A 25,540-nucleotide genomic window follows, 5' to 3' on the forward strand; every position below is an offset into this window, starting at 1 on the left:
ATGTCGTGTGAGCTGGATGACAAGAAAGAGGAGCTGGGTTTAGTCTGTGCTTTGTCTCCTACAGTGACTGATATTGTATGCTGCCCCCTCTGCTCTGCACTGGGGAGAAAAAAGCGTGGCCTTTGATAACCATGGTGTAGGGGGACAATCTTTCTTGGCTGTGCTACTGCACGTGCCGTGACAGGCTGCAGCTACCTCCTCGACTCCTTTGCAAGTCTTACCTTTGTAAAGAGTGTCCCGGGGGTCAGGCTTCAACATGTCAGCTGGGTGTGCCTTGCTGCCTGCGCTGTCAGCAGGCCGCCTCGTGTGGCTGGCCAATGTCTGCGGGATATGCTCAACCTCATCCATCTTTAAAAACGTCTCGTCTGGAAACCAGAGAGAGAACGGAAGGGGGAGGAAGGGCTAATTCATCCCTTGTCCCAAAAACCGCCCTTCCCCAGTGTCAGCCCTTTCCAAATGGCATTGAATCCACGGCACTAATGCTGCCTCTGGCATAGCAAAGCCTAAATGGTGCTGATCAGGAGCTCCACTGCAAAGACACTGTAGGAAGGAAAGGCTTTGATTCAGAAAGCTGGAAATACAGAAGCTGTGGGGTAGGAATGTGGCTATCATTGAAAGCAAACACAGTGATAAGTAATGGAGGAAAATTACCTCCTACCTTGGACATGCCAGCATTGGTGTGCTGAAGAAGCCCCATGCTGGCAGGAATTACTGGACACGTCTGAATTATTAGCATTAAATTTATTTTAAAATGAGACAGAAAAGATGAAAGGGAGGAGGAACTTGTGAGCGGAGCTTTCTCCTATGCTGGAAAAGGAGCAGGACCCTGGGGTGAGGCCTTCAGTGGCTGAGGAGGGAATGGAGACCCTTACCCACAGTAAGTCAGGAGCAATGGGAAGCTTAAATTCAAGACTGGGTATGGTTAATGTTTTTTCTTGCATGCTGCTGCCAGAGGACTTGGTGCCTCCACAGATTTTACTCTGACATGAGGGAAACTGCATAAATATCCAGGCAGGAAAGGCAACATGCTGCCAAGGGCACTGGGGTTACCGTTAGCAACGTATGGGTACTGAACAGCATGGGAACCCAGAAGGAATGGGATGACATGTGATACAGCCAAAGGTTGATGTGGAAGAGGGAAACACTGTACGGGCAGAAGGTGCCAGATAAAGATGAGACTCCAGCACTGTGTCCAACCACAAAGGGATCTTCTGGGATGTGAGTCTTCCTTTCACAGGGAATTAATAAGAAGAAAAGAGCTGAAGGAAAAAGGATGGGGACTGAAGACCTAATGGAATGCCCAGTCCTGGCCAAATGGCAGGTTTCAGAAAATACAGCAGTAGGCTGCGATACAAGACATAGTAAACAGATGTCTCTATTACATCAGGCAGTGTTTCATGGGCAAAAGCGTTGGCATGGAAAAAAGCCCAGAGAAGTTGGAAGGCAACAGTGGTAGATATGGAAAGGGGGAATGCTGGCAGAGGAAAGAGATGCAGACAAAGCTAGATAAGGGTAAACAGGACCAAGGAACTCCTTAACTGATAAAGGCACCACTTGATGTGCTAAGAAGGGTTTACAAAACAGGAGGGACTGGGCTGATGTGCTTGCTGCAACCCAGCAGCAACTTGCAGAGACTTGAGGCTGACATGAAAGAAAGCAGCATCCCCCAATATCACTAGTGTATGCCATTGTGTCCATCACCCACAGTGAAATCTCTTGGAAGTGCCACAGTGGCCCCTTCTCCCTGGCCGTGTCCAGCTGCCAGCACACTCCCACAGCTCCCACGTTACAGGCCTCACGTTCCCCCTAGCTCTCCACAGACAATCTTCATCCCGTGTTACTCTCACATCTGGAACAGTTCTCACCCTTGCAGACTCTCCCCTCAGCCTCTAGATTTCCCTGAACAATGTTCCAATCCTACTTCTAATTCTCCTGTATTTAGTAATGAGTCACACTCTCGTCCAGAGGTCTCTCTCCTGACCTGACTCCACTTCTTTCCTGTAATGATCCGTACGCATGGTATTTGCGTGGCTAGACTATGATTCATGGTGAAACACCACTGATATGTTTTGGAAGAACGGGGAGGTGCTCGGGGAAACCTGTGGTGAAGATACTTACTAGCAAAAAGGGAGAGGTATTGGGAGTCAATGACTTTGAACTTCGCTTCTGGGTCATTCAGTCTCCACTGGAACAGAGAAACACATTAAAATGCAGTGCTTATGGAGTTAACCAAGCTTGAATAAAAGGAACAGGCACAAGACGTTTTTTCACCAGATGGGCTCGCAGCTCCCCCTTTCTCCTTACTATGACTGAGTTCACCTAGCAGCAAAAGACTGGGAATGAGCTGAGATCCCCCAGGACACATCCAAAGTAGGAAAGGACAAAGAGCTGCAACAGAGACCAGAGAGGGCAGAATTATCCCAAGCAAGCAGAGGAAAGGGTCATTATACGTGGCCGGGACTATCCCACACAGAAGTAAGTAAGGGGTCTAGAAGGGATTAGGTACATCTCATGCAAAGAGGAGTTGGGTCTGGGAAAGGAGGGCAACCATTACAAACGTCATTCCCAAGCTCTGCGGGGACACATATACAGCACGGCCATTTGCACAGACTCACCGCTACTTCCACATGGTCTGTTCCTCTGTCATCCTGCTTGTGCAGCACCTCAAAATAGTACCTGCCTGCAGCTGACAATCTGTGAAGAACAACATGTCTGTCACCAAGTGCATTGAGGAACATTTCTTAGCTTGTCAGCAGACAATGAGTGGAGAGCAACCACACCCATGAAGCAATTTAATTCTCAGGGTGAGCAGGGTTAGGACTGCCAAGAAAATCCAGATGCTGACAGTGAGATAGGTAGCTTCCCTTGGGCACCTGGAGCCCTCCAGACCCTTCTCAGTTAATTCTGGATAATTCCCTTTCAGTCTTGCCTGCTAGGTTTTGGCCCCTGGGAAATGTGGCCAGTTCCAAGGCAGGAAGATTGGGATACAGTTCATACAGAGTGGTCTGGATCTGCTGGCGGCTGCTTCCTCCAGGGAAGAAAAATACAGTGTTGCATTCCTGCAGTAAATCAGCAAAGCAACTGTCACAGGTGTGGATGCGTCACTTCAGCTTTGGCAATAGCCCAGAGTAATCCCTTCCTTTATATTGCTGAATTCTTCAGAACAACCATGGGTTCCTTCTCCTTGTCCTTGTGATTTCCCGGCCATGTGCAGAGGTGGCTAGGAGCAAGAGGCTCTGCTCACTCACCTCACCATCTTTGACTGCTGGCTGTGAAATTTCCCAAACTCCCCTGGTGCAGTCCACTCCTTCCCTGTCTGTGAACAGACAGAAAATGCTCTAGTTAGATGAGTTTCTTCCCTGGTTACTGTGCTGGGAGTAATGAAGAGAGAGAATTAAGCTACTCTTCCTGGTAAGTTGTCTGTGAGATCCATAACCTGTGGACAGAATTAGGTCCCTTATTCACGAACACGGGACTCCCAACAGCACTGACAATACGTATCTGGCCATTAGGAAAATTTTTTTCACTGAAAGGACTGTCAGACATTGGAATGGGCTGCCCAGGGAGGTGGTTGAGTCACCATCCCTTCGTGTGTTTAAAGGTTGTTTAGATATGGTGCTTGGCGATATGGTGTAGGGGTGTACTTGGTAGAGTAGGGTTGATGGTTGGACTTGATGATCTCAAAGGTCTTTTCCAACCTGAATGATTCTATGATTTTATGTCATACTCATCTGGCATCTGTGGTGCTGTTGCCTGTAGTTGGGCAGGAAAAGAAACTTGTGTAGTCCAAGGAAGTACGTAAGACAGGAAGGTCTCCATCCCCACAGAAACATTAAAGCCTTGATAGAAGAAGCCATGCAGCATGCACAGTACCTTGCCTACACTGGCCAGCAGCTGGAGACCAGAGGTCTTTTCGTCTGGACTCAGCCAGAACTCAGCATTGTCATCTGCAGCAATGGCAAACTGAAACTCCCCTGTCAAGAGATGGAGGGAGTAAGTAGGGCTCTGGGGTAAGGGCTTCTGCGCAGGATGGAATCTGCTCCTCTAAAATGCTGTCTTCACCTATTTTCCTGGTGAGACCATACCTTCCCTTTTGATATTACCACCCCCACCCCTTTGAACTTCTCTGAATTCTCTAACTCTGCTGTGATTGAGAACAAAACTTTACAGATGCACCAGGTTCACTAGCCCTCCCACATTGGCTTCACCTGACATCTAACCTGGAAAGCTAAGAAGTCTGTGCAAAGTCTCCCTGTCTCCCCTTTTGTTTCCAGAGCAAATTTTTGAGTGAGAAGCTGTGTTTGGATGGAGGAACATGCACGTGGAGCCACAAAGGGAGACGTGCTCGAGTCTCACTGTTCTGGCCAGGGTTACAGGGATGGCAGTTGAGGGTCAGGGGACCAGGAGACGTGGGTGAGTTCTAGGAGGCTGCTCCAGGCAGAAGCATGCAGCTGGGCGATACAGATGTCAGCTGCTGTCAGATGCTATTCATGCACCCGGGGAGCAGCAGGAACATAAATGATGTCACGTACACTCCTGTGCATGTGAGGGAGGAAAAGCTCAGGCATTGCTCGTGCCCACGTACACGCCATGGGGCTGTACATTCACAACAGCATTGGTTTTTATCTAGCACTTCCCATCTGTTTTCTTCTGTGCTTTTCCCTTCCACCCTACGGGGGAGGCAGATGTGTTTCACCCATGCCAAGGCCACAGCCAGTCACGCACAGCTAGCTGGGCCCATGAGGGGATTCGGTGTCGGGCTTGCCAGGGTAAGGGCAGCAGTGTTCAGCACCAGAAGGGGAGGGAGGGGCATGTGAGAAGAAATGTGAGTGGCAGCACAGCAGCCTCAGAGCCCTCACCGTCAGTGAAAGGATGCAGGTAGCCAAATATCCGGAGACCGTAGTTGGTCCATTTTGGGGACACAGCCAGCTTCTTCAGCGTAGTTCGCGTCTGAAGTGAAAGAGGAAAAAAATTATTAATTAGACGTGATAGGAATAAGGTGGGGATGCAAAAACCCTGGGACAAGTGGGCAGAGAGAATTATGAGGTTTGCTGTGGGAGGAGGATGGGACATGGTGCATGATGGAGGCAGCGGGAAAGAGCAGGGCAGGTAAGAGACGAACTGGACTAAGCGGGAATGCTGGTGAGATGGTGGGGATGGGACATAGCATTTGCTAGCCACTTGGAGGGAGAGCACCAAATACAGGGCTCCTTCACCCTGTGTCCAAGGCCTGTCAGGCCAGCATGGGTAAAATGAGCCTCCTCCCTGCAGCAGAAAAGCTGCCACTGTTGAACCCTTGCAAAAGTTTCCTGCTCCTCCAGGAGCGGGAGGACAGAGGAGATGAAGGAGAGGGATGGGGACAGGACACAAAGGGAGCAGGGGTGACCCAGCTGGGAAGCAGAGCTGGGAAGCATGGGACAGAGGGTGTCGAGGTCTTACTCACGTGGGGGAAGAGAGGGAAGTGGAGGTTTTTCCTGAGCTGCTCAGTGGAGCTGCCACACCAGTCCTCGAACACATGCAGATTGGCCTGGCCCTGGAACTGGGGGGCAGAAAGTGGGGGCACCATGAATTGCTGCGTCCCTCCCCGGTGTCCCTTCCCCGCATCCCTCCTCTGTCCTGCCAACCTCAGCCATGGCTGCCGGCACTGGAGCACTTGTGAGAGGAAAGGAAGATGCTGCTGCTTTGAGGGGCTGGTCTGCAGGAGACACGGGTCCAGACCCCTGTTTCTTGTCTGCTCAGGGTTTGGTGTTGGGCCAGGTGACAGTCTGAATGGCACCAGGGAACTGTGATAATGCCTGGGTCATCTAAGTTAAGAGGCTGGAGTTCACTCCCATTTTGCTCCATCAAGAAGGTGTTTAACCAGAGAGCTGTGCTCTGAGGTCATGGTGTGGGACATGCTGTAGCCCATGTAGCCCACCATGATCCAGCAAATAGAGCACAGGGTCTTATGTCCTCCAAGAAGGTACTTTGGGCTTCCCTGCTATTTTAGGGCTATTTTCCTGACCCAAGGAAGAGGGATACCTTAGGGGGGAGATGGCAGATCACCTTCTTGAAGCACATCTGCAAGGTGAAACTCATGGAGGATGATGGGGACAGGTAGATGGAGGCTCAGCAGGGTGGGGAGCAGTGGCACAGGCAGGTGAATGGGTGGCATGGCCTCTGTGTGCCCGCAGAGACAAAAATGCTGTGAGAGGTGGGGGTCCCTTCCTGGACAGTGTTCGAGGGTGTGCAAGTGTGCGTAGGGGTGGCTGTTACACTACCCAGACAATCCCTCCAGCAGAAGCTGTCCATGCCTGATGGAGACCTGGAGCACAGCTTTGCTAGGAAAACCCTGCTGGCCACTGTGGGATTTCAGTGATATGCTCTTCAAGGGATAGACTTTTCTTCTCTTTTTGTCCGAGCCATTCAGAAGGGAGGAGCTGGTTGCCTCCCAGCAAAGCCTAAGCTCTCTGCCTGCACCCAGTGGAGCTGGATGCTGAAACCATCCTTGTAGGACCAGCATCCAACAGTGGAGAATAAATAAACTGAAGACTGTAGGAGCTAACTTAGATGGGGGAATGCTGAAGAAAGGAATAGCTTGCCTTGGGATACCAGGGAGGTTTTGCTGCGGCTGTCTTGCCTACATAAGGGCTGTGGGGAAATCGCCTGAACAGCACCCAAATGTCTACAGATGGCAGCAAATTCTTAGTTTCCACTGGGGAGTCTCTAGCAGGGCTGAAGCAGCATGGTGGAGGAGGGCCCAACCCCTCCATGCACTCCTGGCACAGAAACTGCTTTACGGAGTTATTTTTCCCAGGATAGCAGGTTGGGGTTTCGTTTTGTAATAAACCGTGGCTTGAAGGAAGGACGCAGAGCAGACTTGGCCTGGCACCAGCTTATGCAGTAATGCTCCTCGCTAGCTGTGGGCTTTAGTCACGCACGTGAAAACCGTCTCTGTGTGCCAGGCGAAACACATTCACAAACACTGCTGTTCTTGAGCAGTCTCTCATCAGCCCTCTCTCACTGGTGTCCGCACTGCCAGGGCTTGACTGATGTCTGCAAGCCCGTGCCATCCCCCACTACTATCTCCTCTTCTTTCTGCCTCTGCTGACATCCCTCAGCCTGGATTCTGCTCATCAGGTAAGAGGAAAAGCAGCGAGACAAAGTGGTTGTAATTCCCCAGAGTGACGCTGGACAAAATCAGAGAGGAACTACGCAGAGCGCTCGGGGTGATGGATGCAGACAAGAGAAACCTGGGACTCTGCAGGGACTCACAATACAAATAAATCGCTGCAAGTGTGACAAACACTGAACTGGAATGTAATTGCTGGGCAGCCCCATGCCCCCTGGCCAAATCCAAGTTCACACCCAAGGGTCTATCACTACTTTTCTCAGCCAAATCAAATAACGACAATTGCTGTTTCTTGTGGAACATGAAGTGAAGTGAACAGGCAGGGCTCCCATGGCAAGTCACTGCCAGAAACTGACTCTTATGGCAGTCTACTGCTATCCACAAATGATGCTGGTTTTTCTTCTGAGAGAATTGTTTGCACACTGCAGATAGCAGGCTCAGATCTCTATCAAAAGTAGCACAACACTCCCACACCGTGGAGAGGCTGGCACTGCAGTCCCCTCCTGGCACAAAGACTCACGGGATGCTCCTGAGGCTCAGGACTGCAATGGAACTGGCCTAGCTTTGGCATGGGGTAGCCCAAATGCCAAAACAGATCTTTATGAGGCAAGTCCCAAAAGAGAGGCTAGACTTGCTCAAATGTTTGCAGAGGAAACTTGGACCAGTCTCACTCTAATGCAATACTTTACTGCAGAGTTTCAGGGAGAGGGCAGCCAATTAAAAAATAAGGCAGACACCAGTGTACTAGGTGATCCATTAATGCTGTAAGAGATGGTCCTTGAGACTTCTAGCCCAATACCCCTGGTCTTTACAAAGCCACCTGACAGGAGATTCTGGCAGGAGTTAATGAGATTGCTTTGCTTTCCTGTGCTCACTGCTACTAGAAATAATTAACTGGTAAATAATAAGCATTTCTTGCATGCAGTTTCAGGGTCTTTTCCAAAGCAACAGACTTTCTCTTGAGCTACAGTAGCCTAACTTACTCTCTGCTTCTTCTGAAAGGGAAAAGAAGACCATTATTGACAGATAAGTGCTGGCTGTCCAAAGCGCTGCTCTGGGACTGAAAACTGAGCCAGGCTTTAATTTTAGGCCCCGACGAGTCATCAGTGCAGCAGCTGTTTTGAAACCCTATCACCTCTGTCCCTCCAGCTCAGCTCATGGCTGCCCATTGCAGGCAGCTGAGAAATTCCTGTTTGCTATTTGGGTCTCCTCTGGAACACGCAGTAAAAATCTCCTGCTTGTGGCTTTTGGAGATTGCAGCAATAGATAAATGGCATCACCACTCCCAATTCATGCACACAGCTCCTGAGAAATGTCAATGGACTTTCTAAAACATGGCTACGGACTTTGACTTCCCAGCTAGGAACTACCTGGCCCTGGTTTTCAAAGGGATGCAAATTTAGGACCTGGTAAGCAACAAGTGAAGTTCACCTTCTTCCCTGAAACACACCTGCTTTGAAAATTTTGAATAGACTGATTTGGCCAGAACTAGGAATAGAAGGCAAAAGTCTGGGCTTTCAATGGGAGCTGGTATTACGTGGTCTGTGCCTTTCTATTTAGAGGGCTCCTCCTGCCCCTTGGCTTCGTCCCTGTCCCAACCCCATCTCCCAATTGCTCATCTCCATCCTGCTGAAATACCAGCATTGCAAGAACCCAGCTCAGATACCAAAATGGGCACAGGTTGTGCACCAAGGGCACTGCCAGCACAGCGTGAGTACGTGCTCAAGACCTGTTCTTCCCGAGGAGGTCTGGGCAGGTTGATACCCTCCTGAGCACACCGTCACAGGCACAAAGCGACAGCGCTGCCCGAGGGAAGGGAGAGCTGAACCTTAACAAGCGCAGGGAGGTGAGAGCTGGGATAGGCCCTCCCTTTGGTGCTGACACAGCAGCCTCCACAGCTTCAGGAGTGCGGCTGGGCTCCAAAACCCAGCGCCAACACTTCCCACCGAGCGTGCTGAATTAACACCCACCCGCAGCCCTGGCTTTGTATTAAGGGACTTTGGTGTTTCCGCTTCCTTCTAGTGAAGAATTTTAGATTAGCAGCCCCTCCTTGGAAAACAGACTGTAAAGGAGGATCAGGCACACAGAGAGCACAAATCTCTCTTCCTAGCACAAACCCTATCATGTCAAAACCACACAGGGGGGTGGCACCACACACCCAGTAGCTCCTGGCGAGCGAGAAGCCACAGGGAAGAAAGGCAAGGGGCAAGCAGCAGACGCTGGAGCAAGCAGCAAAGCTGGAAGGATTGCAGCAGCGAAGACACAACCTGCTGCACTGTAACTGGAGCAGGATGGAGAAGATAGGTCTCTCCTAATTTAATCCCAGGCAGCTTTGGCATCATGAAGGCGTAGCTGCATGCAGCCCAAGGAATGCACAGCGCTGGGGATGATGAACGGGGCACAGAGAGGGAGCCTGAGCCAGGGAAGAAAGGCGACATTGTGCTGCCAACTGGAAACTCCTGAGTTTCTAAGAGTCTTCTGTCTCTGCAGAGCGGCTGCGGCCCCTCCTCCTGCCTGGCCCAGCTCCCCTGACTGGGTGACATTCAGCAGCCAGCAGCTGGGCTTTGCTGCAAGCTCTGCCATGCCGGGCACTTGTGGGAATCCATCAAGACAAGTTAGCAACAAAGGCCCCCCTGTCCCACCAAGCCCTAACACCTGATGGGCATGAGCAGGCAAGGAAGGGACATGGGCAGGGACAGAGCGAGCAGCAATAGCTTTGTCTTTTAGTTCTCTAAGGAAAGGATGCTTCCTCTTAGGGCAGTTTTGGTAGCAAGAGGATGTCCTAGCACAATGCTCTGGTTTCGTGCAGCACCTATGCACCTATACAGGTGCTGCCTGCAAGGCACTGTGCTCCTGGACATCCCTTACACCTCCTTCCAGTGAGGAGGAAGTCCTGAGGCTGCGCAGACATGAAGGGGGAATGAACGTTTTAAATGCCCCCCAGCTCTGCCCAGCCTTTCTCCTCTCAGAGCTGAACAGAGGCTTTTGGAGAGATAAACAGGAACAATTGGGCTACCCAAGCCCATTTCTGAAAATCCTCCCGCCACACCTACAGCAGTGCCAAATGGTGACACTCATGGTCCCACATGGCAGGTTCACCCTGGCAGTAGCCAGGCACCTTTCTGAATTAATGAAACAAAATGCCCCACATCTCTCCAGCCTGAGGAGGCAGTGGGTGACGCTGGGAGCTGATGCCTCAAAGCGAGGGTAGGGATCTTATGCACGGGCACCTTGAGGAACCCAGGAGTGAGGCTGAACCCTGCTTTACCCAGGGTATACAACTTCATTAGGGATTTCCTATGCACACACTTCCCCAACACATTATCTAAGGCTGAAGACTTAAACCACTGATATCATCTCCTGAAACTGAAAGAGGAAAATTGAAACCTGTCCTTTTTTGGCCATGCTGGCTGCCAGCTCATGCTACAACCCTGTTCATTATTTATGTCTGTCAGGAATATACCTCTCTGTTCAAACAAAGCCCAGCTCCTCAACCGTGAGAAGCAACCTGCCACGCCTCGCCCCAAGAATCATGCTGAAATTAAGTTCTTAGAGATGCTGTGGGGAAGGCACAATGGGATCATAGACCCTGGGTAATTAATTCGGGCAGAGTTACAGAAAAACTTAATCCCCATCCAGGAGAAATTTCAGCTGGTGGTTAACAGGACAGCAAGCAGCTCTATACAGAGCTGTGCCCATAATCCCATCTCCTGCAGCTGGTACTGGTGAACCGCTGGCCTCTGTCTGCAGCCAGAGTGGCTCTTCTGACTCTCTGGGTACAGACATTGCTACCACAAGGGCAGGCAATTTTGCCTTACAGAGACAAAGGAAAACTTGTGAAGGAGGCGGGTGCTTCATAGGAGCAGCATTAGAGAGCAGGGCCGATGGGGCAGAATGGTAGGGTGTGTGAGTGGGGCAAGGCCACCCAAACCAGCTCCCCCAGTCTGGTATCTGTACACCGTGAGACTCGGTGTCTTCTCGTGGCACATGTGCCACACACCACCTGACACGGCCGGGGACTCAGGCACCCACAAACCCCCAACGCGGCTGGTCTAAGGCAACAGCCCTGCTACCTCGCAGAGCTCTCCTCCCCAACAGGGAGCAGCACAGGACAAGACAGGAGACAGGCAGGCGTGGGACCATCCCACACGGCGCACCTCAAATCCTACCCCTTCCCCTTGGCCAGAACACCTCTCCGCTCTTTCCCCCCTAGGCAGTGCCACACCAGGGCGGCAGGTTTGCAGGCTGGTGGGCGCCCTGCCCAGCACCACGGCACGCAAGGGCGTGAAGTCGCTCCACCAGCAAAGCAGAGGGCTTTGCAGATCAGCCCTGCGCTAGACACATACCTTCACCCAAGCCACAGCACGTACCCTGCCAGCTGCATTTCTGACCCTGTAAAGGCTCGTTACACACCACAGCCAGCAGGTTTCAAGACTAACATGCTTTTAAGAAGTCACCAGGGAGGGGATCAGGAGGTATCAGGCAAAGCCTCAGAGAAGCTGCTGGGGGATGCCATGCAGAGCCTGTGTCACTTGGTGCCATGGGAGAGGGGAGCAGTAAATGCTCCGTGTCGTCCGTGTGTGCAGCAGCAGTCCTGACCATGACGTCCCACTGGGTCTTCGCCAAAAACTGTTCATCTGGGAGGCTCCAGCTGGGACCAGCACTTGCCAGAGCCATCGGAGCAGAACAGATCAATAGCCTGGTCTGGTTCTGGGCACTGGAGGGTGACTGGTGTTGGCTGCTTCCAGGAAAGCTTTAGCTCATGCTGCAGTGACCTAAACTGCTCTGTGCAATGGCTGCAGAGAGGTGTTTTCCCTCCGCCAGCCGGTGATCATCTCCTGTCCGGAGCGCAGGGACAGCAGCCTGCTCCCTCCCCAGGGAAGCCACATAGGCCCTTCTAAATTGTGCAGGTCTCTAATCACCTTGAGGAATTTAGTGAGCTGACTCCATTAGCTAAATGCCCCCTGGCTGGTGTCCCTCTCATTATCAGCAGGCTGCATTGCTCCCTTATCTGAAGAGGAATGGCAAGATAAGGGAACAGGGAAGGAAAGAATAAACAAAGCATGAAGGAAACAAAGGGAATGTTTTACCCCCCCGTCTTCAAGGGTCACCAGAGAAAGGCTCTGTTCATCCGAAGTGTCGCTGAGGTGGAGAAATCTCTGTGTATGACATGCAGGGGTCGGATAGCATACAAATGCCAGAGCAAGAGCAGAGCATGACACTTAGGTGTGTCACAGTCATGTATTTGCTTGTTGAATCCTTGGCCCTATGCACTCCCAGCCCTGAATAAACTTCACCTTTCAGGAAGGTAGCGGGCTGCCTGCTCTCAGGGAATTGTGGGTGGGTGCTTGGTGCCTTGATGGCTGGCGGAGACAAAAATTATCAGGAATCTGGACACTCCTGTCTTTCCAGGTGATTACTCAGGTCTGTAAGTGTCATTAAGCCAGGAGGGAGTGATAGGGAATGGACTTCTTGTGAAGCAAATGAATTTCCAGGCAGAGGTCCCTGCCTTCCATTCTCGCTGCACAGGTCTCTAACTACAGCTTCCTCACGCAAACAATGGAGAAAGGCACCCACCTCTGGCATCCACGGGACAGGGTTGTCCACAGCTGCGTAATTCGATTTATTCCTCCCACCTCTTTGCAGCTCTGGGTTCTGAAATACAAGTAGAGGAAAGTCAAAATAACCTGATAAATGACCCAGCACTGACACCTACACAAGAGAGCTTAAACTTGGTCACAAGAACATGTGAGAAAAAAGCAAATTCCCAAGCTCCCGTTCCAAAGAACACGCTGGCTATCATGGCCATAGTGGGGTGAAAATACTCCCTGGCTTTTCTGACAGCAAATTTCCAGGGTGAACTACTGAGGGGAAAGGATACCTGCACTTTATAACTGTTTAAACTTAGGTCATACTCCCTTCCCCTTCCCCACCCCCCCATGCCCCCCAGTCCTTGTTTCAAAAAGGTCCAAGCAATAGTTCTTTCAACACTTCCTTCAGGCAACAGCACTGAGATGTGCTTCACCTTGGTACTGAGATAAAGAGAGCTACAACTATCCTGAGCTTTCATTTCTGCTTCCATCTTGCTCAGTGCTACTTTCCTGTGCCACATACCCAGCTAGCTTCGGCCCACTGCTGTGGCTTAATACATCTAAAATAACTTAATTGACTACAGAGGAGTCATTGTACACTCACATTTCTGTGAGTCAGCTCAGATTTTGCCCTGTGGCATGCTCTCTTTCCCGTGTGAAGAGAGAACTGTCTCTTGGGGCCAGCATCAGAAAGGAAGGTCTGCCCTTCTAAATGTTCAGAAGACATCCCAAGCCTCCTCACCTGGTGTCCCAGCTTCTCCGGATAGTAAAACGGAAGGCTTGGACCTCTACCTGGGACATACGTGTCTGCCTGATCCTTAGCCAGCTCCCTCCAGCTTTCATATCCTGTGCAGAGGAAGCAGAAAGAGATGTCAGAGTACAGGCTAAAAAAAGAAACTGCAGCAGTTACCAGAATAAACTGGTCCTTTACAAGGCTGAGAGACCTCTAACACTCTGGAACGGTCCAGCGGAGACCAGGAGTTGTTTATGTTACTCAGAGTTGGCAGGCTGACACAGAGAGAGAAATGGTCTTTGTCTTCCTTAAAAGCTCTTCCTTCCTTCTTATTAATTTGTTATATTAAAGATTCATCATAGTTCTAAAATACATGTCAGAGACTTCATTAATCATCACAGGACTGGGAACATCTTTGTAGATCTCTCAGACAGTCTCATTGGTCAAACTGAAGATCATATTTTTTTTTAACTAGCAATCCCAAGAAAACTACGTAAGACAATAACCAGATTACTAATTAGTTTAACCATCAAAAGAATATTGTTCTGAATATGCACCTATTCGCACAATAAAAGCTTTCAACCTTCTTTTCTCAAAGGAAATTATGGCAAAGAATGCACCTGATGGGACATTCAGCCATAATGCCTAAAATACTAGCAGTGATGCGGTTAAGCGCATCACTATCTAAGTGAAGTCAGCTTCCAGGTTCAAAGCAACTTCCTTTGACACTCCCTCCCCTCCCAGTCTGCTTGATCCAGGAGCAGGATCAGTTTTGGTTTCCTTCTACGACTCCGTTGGCATCCTGGACTTAAGGAGGGACAAAGACAGGCAGATGCAGCGTAACCCTGCAGCTCTCCGTAACTGCTGTCCGTATCGCTAACAAGACAGTGCTGGTGACCAGAGCTCACGCCTCCCAGCAATGTTAAGGTGGCTCACACTATGCAGTTTTCAGACCTGGTAAACTTTTTGACACTGAGTCAGCAAGTAAGTAACCTGTTAGCAGCTCAGTGCTGCGCCCTCACCGCACGATAGCTTAATTGTGAAGAGCACAAGTGGCAAAACCTCCATGAGCACTTGCTTCTCCCAGGCTGGTGGCGGACCAGATCAATATCCATGTAACAGGGAGCAAAGCCAGGCTCTCTGCCTATTTTCTTTAAAAATCAAAATCATCCCCAAAGCACTAGGAGGTCCAGAGAAGCTGGCTGCCTTGGTATATGAAGGGAACCATCCCACCAGCTTCAAGTCTGAGCATTGAGACGAATGGTCTGCATTGCTCCTGCAGCCAGAAGTGGCAGTGGTGTGCTCTGAAGGGGTAGCACAGCCCACTGCTGTGGAAACATCTACTGTTTTGGAGCCTGCACACCCATCCCTGGCTGTGATAAGCTCTTGGCCTGTTACTGCACCTACAAAGAGGGTTGCAAAACACTGTCTCTACTTGCTCCTGAATCTGGGTGCTGCAGGGTCTGGCAGAGGTGAGCAGAAGCTGCCTCCTATGATGCAGTGAAAAAAGGGGACAATTAGTGTAAAGAAAGTGCAAGAAATGTGGAAAATGTGAAAGTAAGTAGTCAGAGATGCAACTAAGAGACAAGACTCAGAGGCAACTAGGGTGTCCTGCTTTCCTGACATGAGTGTTGGCTTAGATGTGTAAATTTCGTTCAGGCCCTGCTAGATGCTGAACAGCCACAGATTTCTGATTTAGGTCTTTCCACACCCAGATTCTGATCTGAAGCTATGGGTTTAAGTCTATGACCAAAATCACCAACATCAATATTTCTCTTCTGCAGAAGATTTTTCAATCAGACACTCTGGGTGAGTAATCTAATGATTAACGCAGCTAGGCACATCTCAGGCTTCAGGGACTGACTGTCATGGGGAAGGCAGAGAAATTCCTGTGTCTTAACATAAAATAATGTATAATTGGGGACCTTCCGTCTTGTTCAGAGCAATGAGGCAGGAACCACTGTTTCTGAGTGTCCTGCAGCGGGACACATGGCCCCACTTGCAACAGGGCTGAAACAGACTTCGTAGTTCACACAAAATTCAGCATGCACTACTTTGAGGGCTCATTGTACTAGTGGGAGAGGGAAGTACACATTTTTTCAGAGGAGAAACCCAGAAGAGTGGGACTGGCTAAATTAGAGAGGAGCCAAGTAAAACAGGAATAAAATAAAAAAAACCTGCAACAAAAGTCAGTTCATTCCTGGAGATTCATCGAGGGAGGACACCAAGAGAAGAAGGTTTTTTCTTTTGTGCAGAGGGGAGAGATTATTTGGTTTCATTGTAAATTCAGGACTTCACTGCTCTATGCAATAAGCTCAGGATGAAACATCAGGAACCTGCTTCTCCTGGGAAGAGGATGTTGGCCACCACAGCCAGCTGCTCCGGCCACTCCAGCCGCTCCACTGCAGCGACTCCCGGCCTCGTCTGCGCTTCGGTTCCTGCGCACGGCTGGCACGCAGCCCGCCTCGCAGCTAACACAGAAGCCCAGCTTCACACAAGTGCCAACAGCTGACATTTCTCTGACCCTTGGAAAAGAGAAGAAAGGGGGGTAATCCTCTGTGTTGTACAAATATTTACCTAACTCTTACATCAGCCAAACACGGAAGAGACAAAACAGCTAGGAATTAATCTGGAGGTAGCGATTTCCTTGCTGGGTAATTTGTACTTTGGCAGGCTAATTCCCCAACGTGGTAGGAAATTATTTTCAGAAAATAATAGGATAAACACTCCTTTCAGTGAAAGTTCTTGGCACCCCAGTTCCTTCTCAAAAGATCAGCTTTTCCCTGGGGATCTCCATGGGGCACCCTTGGAGAAGGACCTGGCTTCGCCCATGCTTTCCTCGCTAGGAGGAGGGAGGGAGCTATAAAAAAGATACATATCTCCTCCAGCTTCCTGCAGCCAGAAGACCTGACGAGGCCAAATGCTGACTGAGGATTTCTCCCCAGCACAGGCCACAGGATTCAAGACATCACCTTGCAGGTATCCCCTCCTGCGTGACAGCTGGAGAGCAGAACTCTCCCAAGAGCAACAGAGCGAGGTTGTCTACCACAGGTTCGTTCTGTCCTTGAGCTCTCCATGAGCACTGCTCACCAGCCCAGCTGGCTAGAGCACTTTCTTGATGACTATTTAAAGTCAAAAAGAATATGCCTGGAAAAAAACAGTAGGCAGGAACTAAAATACCTCAGCAAACACTTCAGCATTGCTAAGAGGGAATGCCAGAACTATTAGCTTTGATGGTTTTGTTCCAGCCCCTCTACAAAACCGGTTCTGGATGGGATGGGAAAAATCAAAAAACTGTAAAGGCAGAAATCAAAGGCTTGGGAAGAGCTTGTCCCACAGCCCGGTGAATAGCTGAAGATGTTGGGCCAGGCTTTCTTGCCACTAGCCTGTCAGACAGATGCACCAGAAGCACCAGCTCCTGGCCTTTCTCTTTTCTGGGCATCACTTCCCGAAGCACACCGGTTGTTTTCCAAGGCTATTTTTTCAGCCCAAACACCTCCAAGGAAGGCAACCCTGATGCAGGCACAGCTGGTCAGAAGCAGCAGCCAGCCTAGCTGCCACATACTCACTCTCCTTGGCATCAGGACCATCCACAAGGTACAGTTCAGGGCAGTTATTCACCCAAAATCCAGCCCAAAGGAAAGAGGCACATGGCTTTCTGCTGGGCCAGCTTGCCCAACTGAGCTGGCTGCTGGCCACACAAGCATCACAGCAAACCTTGGGGAGGGGGATGCCATTGTAGCCGGGGTAAAGCAGCATTCATGCTTCCCATGACCTGCAGTTACACCACACGCAGTGTGACATCAGACCTGCCCCCTCACCATCCCTGCCTGAGATAGCACAGCTGGCAGCAGAGCATGGTGGACAGGGAGATTTGTACGACTTTGTGCCAAGAGGGACCTGATGAGCAAGATGTTCTCAAAGGCACTGTGGAGGGGCAGAAAGGCAGACAGATCCATGGCAATGACAGGGGTTTTGTGTAGAGTGCACCCAAACTGTGGTTTTTAGCCTCACTCCAATCTCCACGACATTTCCCCTATGTCTACAACCAGACACTTGGCCAACCTCCTTTACACAAGCAGAGATCCACCTTTCTTTCTACTTTTGTGCACCAGTGGTCCAAGGCTCAAGCCTCATAGGGATGAGCCATCACCCAGAAATGTGAAGGTGGTTCTTCTTCAAAGAAAAGGCATCCTTTTTCTCCCAGTACCCATCAGGCAGGCCAGCAGCTGCCTGCTGAGGACTCAAATGCCCAATGGGGCTGAGCCTCAGCTGCCCCTCTGGATTTGAGATGGGAAGCCCTCAGGACTTGAGCTTGCTTCTGGAAATAGAGGCAGGTGGACACAAAGAAAAGAAAAAGGGGCTGAAGAGGAGGCTGAGACAGATGTTGCATCCTACAGCAGAAACCCCCGCAAGAGGCAGCCAGTCTGGAGCCAGTTGCCTGCAGAGCCAGCGGACCAACTGTTCAGGGACAGAAAAGCTGTAACAAGAGGAAACAAGATGAAGATGTTACTTGCTTTGGGTCCAGCCAGGGCCCAGGGCCATGTCTGCCTCTTCTCAGCTACGCTTTTTACAGCTCTCAGGTTAAAAGTCAGTGAAGGAAGCTGCGGGAACAGCAAGTGGAGATAGGGAGATCTCATCTAGCAGTTATGACTCTGCCAGAGCAATGCACTTGAAGCCCATCTCAAGAGAAAAAAAATAAATTAAAAAAGCAGAAAGCTGCAGCCAGAGATAACAGATAGCAGTACCCGGGGAGCTCTCAGGCCTCAGGGCAGGAGCGTGACCAGAGCTGCTCTGCCTGTTCAGAGATTAGATCCAGCAAGCCACTGTCATGCCCCTGGCCCCAGCCGGCACTCGATGTTTCAATTAGCCTGTGAAGGTACCTGGCAATTGTGCAAGTGGGAAATCCCAGACCCACTCAGGTGATCAGCTTCCCCTCTGAAGGATGAGATTTGATTACTCTGCTGTTGTCACTGCTGCTTACATAGCTGCAAATGTTATTAACGCCCACATGCTATCCAGCCCTTTTGTAACCCTGCTAAATGATTTCACTAGGCAGCCTCAGGAAAGAGCAGGTCCACAGGCTGGTTTGCAGAAAAAGCATTTTCCTTCCAATGCAAGACCGTCCTCCTCCTCTTTTATTGCAGTGACAGGCAAGAAAAAACTGGCAGGTATGATGCAGGGTTTTGTTCTTAATTACCCGCAGTGCCCACAGACCCCTCAGCACAGCATGATGTTTTAACCCCCTCTTGGACAGTCTTATTTCTCCTGGTTGAAATGTTTCAACTTGCTGTTACCCCATGGGACTTCAAGGTGACTTGAGGTTTTTCCCAGTATTATTCCTGGCTGAACAGGTATTTAGGTGCAGGACCCAACACCCCCAAATATCACCATTAGGTGCCTTGTAAACTTACTAGCCCAGAAGATGCTGGGGAAGGTTGCTTGAAACTGAACATGACATGGGAGCTCAATTCAGGGAGCTATTTGCAGTCTCTCACACACATATGCATCAAGCCTCCTGCCTTGAACGTGAACCTCAACTCTACCTCCTGCCCCAGTTACTCTCATTTAGATTATACCCCACTCACACAGGCAGTGCACTGGTACTATCTTCATCCTGCCACATGATGCTGGGTGTCACGGGCAGTGAGGTTGTGGTCCAGGAACCAAATACTTCTGGCCAGTGAGATCACAGGGACAAGCTGCCACATTGTGCTGTGCACCCCAGGCAGCACGGTTTCATGGCTGCAGCCTGCTAGTGGCCACCTCCTTGTCACCTGCCCACGGCAGTGCTGAACTACACTTTGGGGAAGAGAGTATTTAAAGAGTTTGACACGCTTTTCACACACACACCAACCAGAGCAAACCCCTACTGCTAATGCCATGCTGCAGGGGAAGCAATACCCACCTGCTGACCTACCACGCACACGTATGCAGCCCCACAACACCAAGCGTACCAAGCATAAAGATGAGGTGTAAACTGACCTCCTAAAAACAGAGATGTGGTGGAAGGATAAAGTGAAAAGGAACGGCCAATGGTTTCTGGCCATAGGGGTGAGTGAAGGTTAGGTCAAGTCATGAATCACAGAGAGGGGGCCAGAAAAGCTACCCAAAAAATCATTCAAGGGTAGAGCTGGGCCAAGAGTCTCTTTAGTTACTTATTTAAGTCAATAAAAGGCATAGGCAGAAGAGTGAACTCCTTAACCTCAGATCAAGATCAGAACCACACTCTTGGAGTTAAAAGTATTCAAGAAGTTATAAAACCTCATGTTACAGAGGGAGCCCTGCAAACCTTTCCCTTTCTGGTTAGCGCAGAACCCTGCAACTACAATTGCTGACCTCTTCCAGGGATAAATCAACAAGTTAGAGACCACGTGTGCAGACACAAATTACTCCATTCTTCCTCCAGTAACAGGTCAGATTCACTGCTTTGTGAAACTGCTTTGCTATCTGCAAGTTTGCAAACCCTGACAACAAGCTGCAGAACATTAAAAGTACTTGAAGTACAACAGAGGAAAAGGGAAAACACTGCACTCAGGAATGAGAGGAAAATGAGCAGATGTAACTACCCAGGGCACCCATGCAGGCTCACTTCCAGACTCACCCACCAAATAATACCTTGCTGCTGTTGCCCTCCAGGTGTAGAAAACATATTTCATACAGGGAGGAACTGATAAGCAATGGCTAGGGCACTAACCTGTTTTGTGGAAGATAAAATTCAAATCTTGCTTCTGCCACTAAAATTTTCCATTGCCCTAGTTAAATCTTGAAATCCATCTATGCCACAAGATTATCTGGCAAATATTGCCTGGCTCCTGAAAGCTGAACAAGGATATGCACATGGAGATGCATTGCTGGATTTGGGTGAAGAAAGCCCATGATGCTGCTGCTGGTTGCACTATCCTTCAAAATTATGGGACTGAGCTCTTAAGTCAGTTCCAGAAATGCCTCTGTTTCAACCTAGTGTGTGCTAGGGTGAAAGAACTGCATACTGTTGCTTAGCTGCACTTGCCAAGCTGAAGGCAGAGGAGGTTCAGGAGCTGATACCAGCGTGGAATGGCGGCTATGACACGCAGCCAGCTGAGGTGCCAGGCCACACAGGCCCAGCTTTGGCTGCGCAGCTGTAATCCCCTGCCTGGGGTGATTACAGCCAACAGGGGCCCTGAGCAATGGAGACACGTCCTCTCCTGCCCATCCTCACCTCGCCAACCATGCAACTCAATCCCTCCTCACCCTCCTCTCTTCTGCCTCTGCAAAGTTGCACTAAGGAGCCCTGAAGGATTAGATTGGGGAAGGGGAAAGAGCAGGGCACTTTGGTTTTCAGGCAAAGGAGGGAACATTGACTCAAATGAAGCCTGAGAATAAAAGCACCTACTGCTGCTTTTGGGAACTTAAGATAAAGACCATGATTTTGGCACTGCTAACCTCCACAGCAAAGCGGGGAGAAATGCTTTTTATTCTGCTACTCTTTCACATAAATCCATGGGTCATCTTAACCACACAAAACACACAGAGAAGCTTTTAAATAACAAAATATGTTTTCAACATTACAGCCATAATAGCTGTGCAGTTAAAATCATTGCCTGCTGGCAAGTCGAACTCTTTAATTTACAGAACGTGTGGCAGTTGTCCTGCAATTATGGTGTGCTTGTCCCCAAGACACTGTGCTGCACACAGGCCAACTCTGTATCTGTCCGCTCATGAAACATCAAAAGCAAACAGTCTCACTTTTTACATTCTTCATGCACAGCAACAGATTTCTCAAAACAGCCACAGCCAGTGTTAAGAAGAGCTGCTTGCAGTCATAACAAGATTAAGGGTACTTGAGTAGTTCACATCATAGTATCGCACTTACCAAGCCAGGCTTTTGCCAGTCATTGTCTTTAAAACACGGGATTTGCATTAAACCATTATTTATGGGAGATCAAGATGTTTGGCTTGCTTGAACTACAATACTTGCAGTGCTTGGAAAAATTGGCAGGTTGAGAAAAAAGCACAGAATCAGGTGTGTTGAGACAAGTCTAAGTTTTGATTTTTATTCCTGCTTTAAGATCAAAATAATTTGCTACTTTGTGGACTCCGGTTTTGTGCCTTTCTTCCCTGCCCCCCCCCCCCCCCTTTTTTTTTTTTTTTCATAAATGGTAACATCTGACATGATTTTTGGAGCAAAAATAACTTTATTGGAACAAAAATACCTTTAATCCTGGAATATCTACATGGGTTTCTACCAATTCACTCCCAGTGACCAGAACCTCAGCTGCTGACTCACACTCTGCAGCTTGGCATACAGTCTGCTTTTTTTTTTTAAATAATAACAACAACTTAAAAAATTCCTATCTAGGTGAATTGCATGAAAAGCAGATGTTCCACCTGGTTATGATCACTGGAAGTGGTATTCCTGGCACTCTCCCCTTCATCTGGAGGCACTAGTGAAGCCTTGCCCTTAGAGACACAAGAGGCAATAAAGGCCTGTTCTACTGCAGTAATAAGTTAATTAAAGCTAACGTTTGCCTCCATATATCACCAGCTCTGTGCAGCAAATCATACACTCTGCACCCAGAGACAGACCTGGGAGGCTTCCTGCACACTTTTATTCGTATGTACAGCATCATCGTTAACGGCAGTAAGGACTTCTTACAAAAAGAAGCACGTTTCTAAATGCTTTCAACCATGAACCCATCTGTTGCTTTGATGACCATGGTATCTGAATAAATGCAATCAATAAGAAGCAACATATGTAGGCAGCTTCCCTACCCTGAGCACAGGGAAGTACCTGCAAAAATAAAGAAAGAAAGAAAATGGCAGTTCTATGCTCAGCAGCCTTTGGCACCTGTTTTTCTTTTTGCAACAAAACCATGCCCAAGAAAGTTCAACATCATACATGGAGCTTTCAGAAAGCTTTGGTAAGTGCATTTTTCTCTACTGATCCAAACACTGCAGCACATATACTGCTCAGAGATCTGTTCCAAGAGATTTTTTTTATACGGGAGCTGTCTAGGATGTGAAGCTGAACATCAACTGTGCAATAGACCTTCAAGTCACCATTTGTTATTGCTTTACTGAACATAGCTAATGCATTATTTCTTTTACATTGGACAGGGATTTTCCTAAAGACTCAGCAACTTGCCACTTCCACGTAGATGCCACATTCCCAAAATACCTGCTCGCAGCTTGATTTTCAGTTAAGTTCTGTGGAACTTGGTGCTGTAGAAAATGTCATCCACTACTTCCACAAAAAAAAAAAACCCACACCTTATTTATTTCTCTACTTGCCATTTCTATTTGCCATTTTGCTCAAAGCTGCTGTAGTCATTTTCTTCCCCTGAATTCACCTCAAAGGCAGTAATCCACTCCTGCTGAAATGTGTTGTTTCCATGGTCTCCATGAGCATTGTGACAAAATTATTACTCTATGCTATCAGTTTCAGTGGTGAATGGAGGCAGTCTAGGGACAAGACTAAAGGAAGAGAGAAATTAAGATAAAGAGCAGGCTGGACAAACATCCGCCAGAAATGGTGCAGGTAGGGTTGACCCGACCTCGAATCAAGGAAGCGAGCTAAACCAACACTGTTGAAGGCCACTCCAGAAGTATCTTATGATTGGTTTAAATTATTTTCATTTGCCTATGTTCTTAAGGGCAGCAGAATGACTGGTCTTCCCCAGGCTTTCCATAGGACACCTTGCTCTGACACCAAACAAAGCCCTGAAGACAGACTCAACCCTAAATTTGGGACAACACAACAGTTATCCAACAGCTATGCTGAGGAGGAAACAAAAGCAGGCATACCAACGAATATCAAAACCTGAGAAATATAACAAGTTTTCTAAATAACAAAGAGAAACTGACAGTGCAGTGATTGAGGTACTGGTTTGGTATTACTTTCTAGGTATGTCAGATTAGAAACTATTTGATTTTCTGATTGAATATTGAGTCAGATTAAGTCCTTCTACTAATGTTAATGTGTTTTGGTTGAGGCTCTAAAACTACTCCAAGAATTTCAGGAACTTGGATGCAATCCCTGCATACAAGTTTACTTCAAAATTCAAAACTACAGCTTCTGATTCAGGTTTACATATGGTCAAATGTTGATTAAAATGGCAGAAAAATAACAACTGGAATTTCAGAATATCTTTCAAGAACATCTGAAATTTCTCACCAGATGCTGACAACACCATATCTAAGCCCAAAACTTCATTTGGCCGCTAACCCTAACCTTCATCTCTCTTGTGGAGGAACTCTGCATGTGCCTCTCAACCCAACACCACCATCTCTATTTAGCAAAGGTGTGATTTGTAACACTGCTTTCCTCTGAATCATCATCAAATGCCAACTGCTAGTCAGGGCAGGCAAACATGCCACATTGACTCATAGTTTGATATGCTATGGAAAATCCTATATACCTATGTGTTAAAAACTGTATCAAGCCTCAGAGTATTAAGGGGGTAAGAGCACACTCAAGCTCCTCCATGACACAGGCTTAAAATACATGTGGACAAAACAAGCTGCCAGTCCTCCCTTCCAGCATCCTGCCTCTGAGCAAATGCATGCAGTGCAATGGGAAGGGCTGCAAAGCACAGACACTTGCTTCTGGGCTGGCTTTATTTACACAACATGGGTTGCTATGGGGAAGAATCAGGATTGTGTAAACTCTCTTTATAGAGCTCTTACCCAATGACATAATTCCAAAATACCAACTTCTGAAATACTGTTCCTTCTCTTTCTTGACAAAATCCCACGTCAATGCCCTGCTTTGGGTCTCAAAGCAGCCTGCGCAACACACTTGACAAAAATCAGTAAGAAAGTGGCAACCAGGAAGAGTTCACAAAAACCGCTCTTTGTCTCAGAGAGCGCAAACCCAGAGTCATTCACAAGCTGAGACACAGCTGAACTTTTCAGAGCCCAGACTGCAGGGGCCAGGCAAATGCTGCTGCGGGGCCCCTGTTCTCCACCAGCAATCCCTGCCACCAGTAGGCATTCCTGAGGGCTTCTAGGAGGTGATCCTTCACCCAGAAGGAGACGGCTGGGTTAGTCGCCTTGGAGCTGGGCCAGCGTGCCTTACAGAGCTATCCTGTTTCAGTGGAATATTTAACTGTGCTACAGCTTTCCAGAGCATTATAATGGCCCTCCCAACTGCTTAAGGTGGCTTGTGAGGACTGATCACAAAATTATTGTTTTCTTTCCAATGTGTTGGAAATTTCTGTAAGTCACAGAAAAGGGGTTCCTGCTGCCCAGCATTCATCCAGCAAGTGCCTAATGAACTTAAGGACAAATGAAACTGTAACAACTGTCCAATCCGCCTCTTGTGTAATTCAGTACAGGAAACTCACACAGTAATTCCTGCACCAGCTCCGTAATAAATATCCTATGAAAATGCCACGTGACATTGGTTATTTACATGCTGACCTGAGATTTCATCCAAACACTGTTCTCAGCCTCTCTGTTAAGTTTTACTGTCCTTTTCCACAGGCTCCTGGTGTGATTCCTACTGAGCTCCACTGACTCTGTTCAATTTCATTCCCCTTTCCACAATGGTATGACCCTACAGCCTTATACAACTTATCCACATTGTGTCAAAATATCCATTTCTAGCATGTTCTGCCAAAACTGAAGGCAAGTGAAAGCAGCTGGCCTCTCTACTGCATCTTGCCAAAGGACTAGTTGTTCATCGTCTGTCCTTTGAGTGCCTCTGACCCCAGGAACTCACAAAGCTCCAGGTTTTGCATAGCTAGGAGAGCATCAGACCTCAGCTCTGGTGTCCTGAAACACTACAGTACAGTTTATATGCTACACACTGTTTTATGGGAAAGTTCCTAATGTGGTGTCTCCTGGGACGAAGATGAGGACTGTGTGTGCCTGTGACTTCCCAGGCTCCACAAATAGCCCAGGGCAGTCCCTTCTTGATTACTCTTTTAATCTATTTTTTCTGCATGCTAATACAAACCCACAGAATTACTGAGGTGGGAAGGCACCTCTGGAAATCATCTAGTCCGAACCGCTGCTCAGAGCAGGGAGAGTCACTGTTGCCTAGAGCAGGCTGCGCAGGGCCATGTCCACTCGGGTGTTCTACACCTCCAAGGCCAGGAACTCCACAACTTATTTGGGCAA

General features: G+C 48.7%; 1 protein-coding gene across 1 annotated transcript in view; it reads right to left on the bottom strand.

Annotated features, from left to right (window-relative positions):
* The window catches only part of B4GALNT3 (beta-1,4-N-acetyl-galactosaminyltransferase 3), a 68,845-nt gene that overhangs the window by 10,342 nt on the left and 32,963 nt on the right, over positions 1-25,540 (bottom strand). The window contains exons 2-10 of the mRNA XM_086461277.1: positions 13,445-13,548; positions 12,689-12,766; positions 5,444-5,539; positions 4,860-4,950; positions 3,874-3,974; positions 3,249-3,316; positions 2,616-2,694; positions 2,119-2,185; positions 222-365 (exon numbers count right to left, since the gene is read on the bottom strand). Coding sequence (XP_086317403.1) covers positions 222-365; positions 2,119-2,185; positions 2,616-2,694; positions 3,249-3,316; positions 3,874-3,974; positions 4,860-4,950; positions 5,444-5,539; positions 12,689-12,766; positions 13,445-13,548 — 828 coding nt within the window. The remainder of the gene's footprint in view (positions 1-221; positions 366-2,118; positions 2,186-2,615; positions 2,695-3,248; positions 3,317-3,873; positions 3,975-4,859; positions 4,951-5,443; positions 5,540-12,688; positions 12,767-13,444; positions 13,549-25,540) is intronic.

Source organism: Leptosomus discolor, chromosome 1 (genome assembly GCF_034619465.1).
Source record: "Leptosomus discolor isolate bLepDis1 chromosome 1, bLepDis1.hap2, whole genome shotgun sequence".
NCBI classification, from domain to species: domain Eukaryota; kingdom Metazoa; phylum Chordata; class Aves; order Leptosomiformes; family Leptosomidae; genus Leptosomus; species Leptosomus discolor.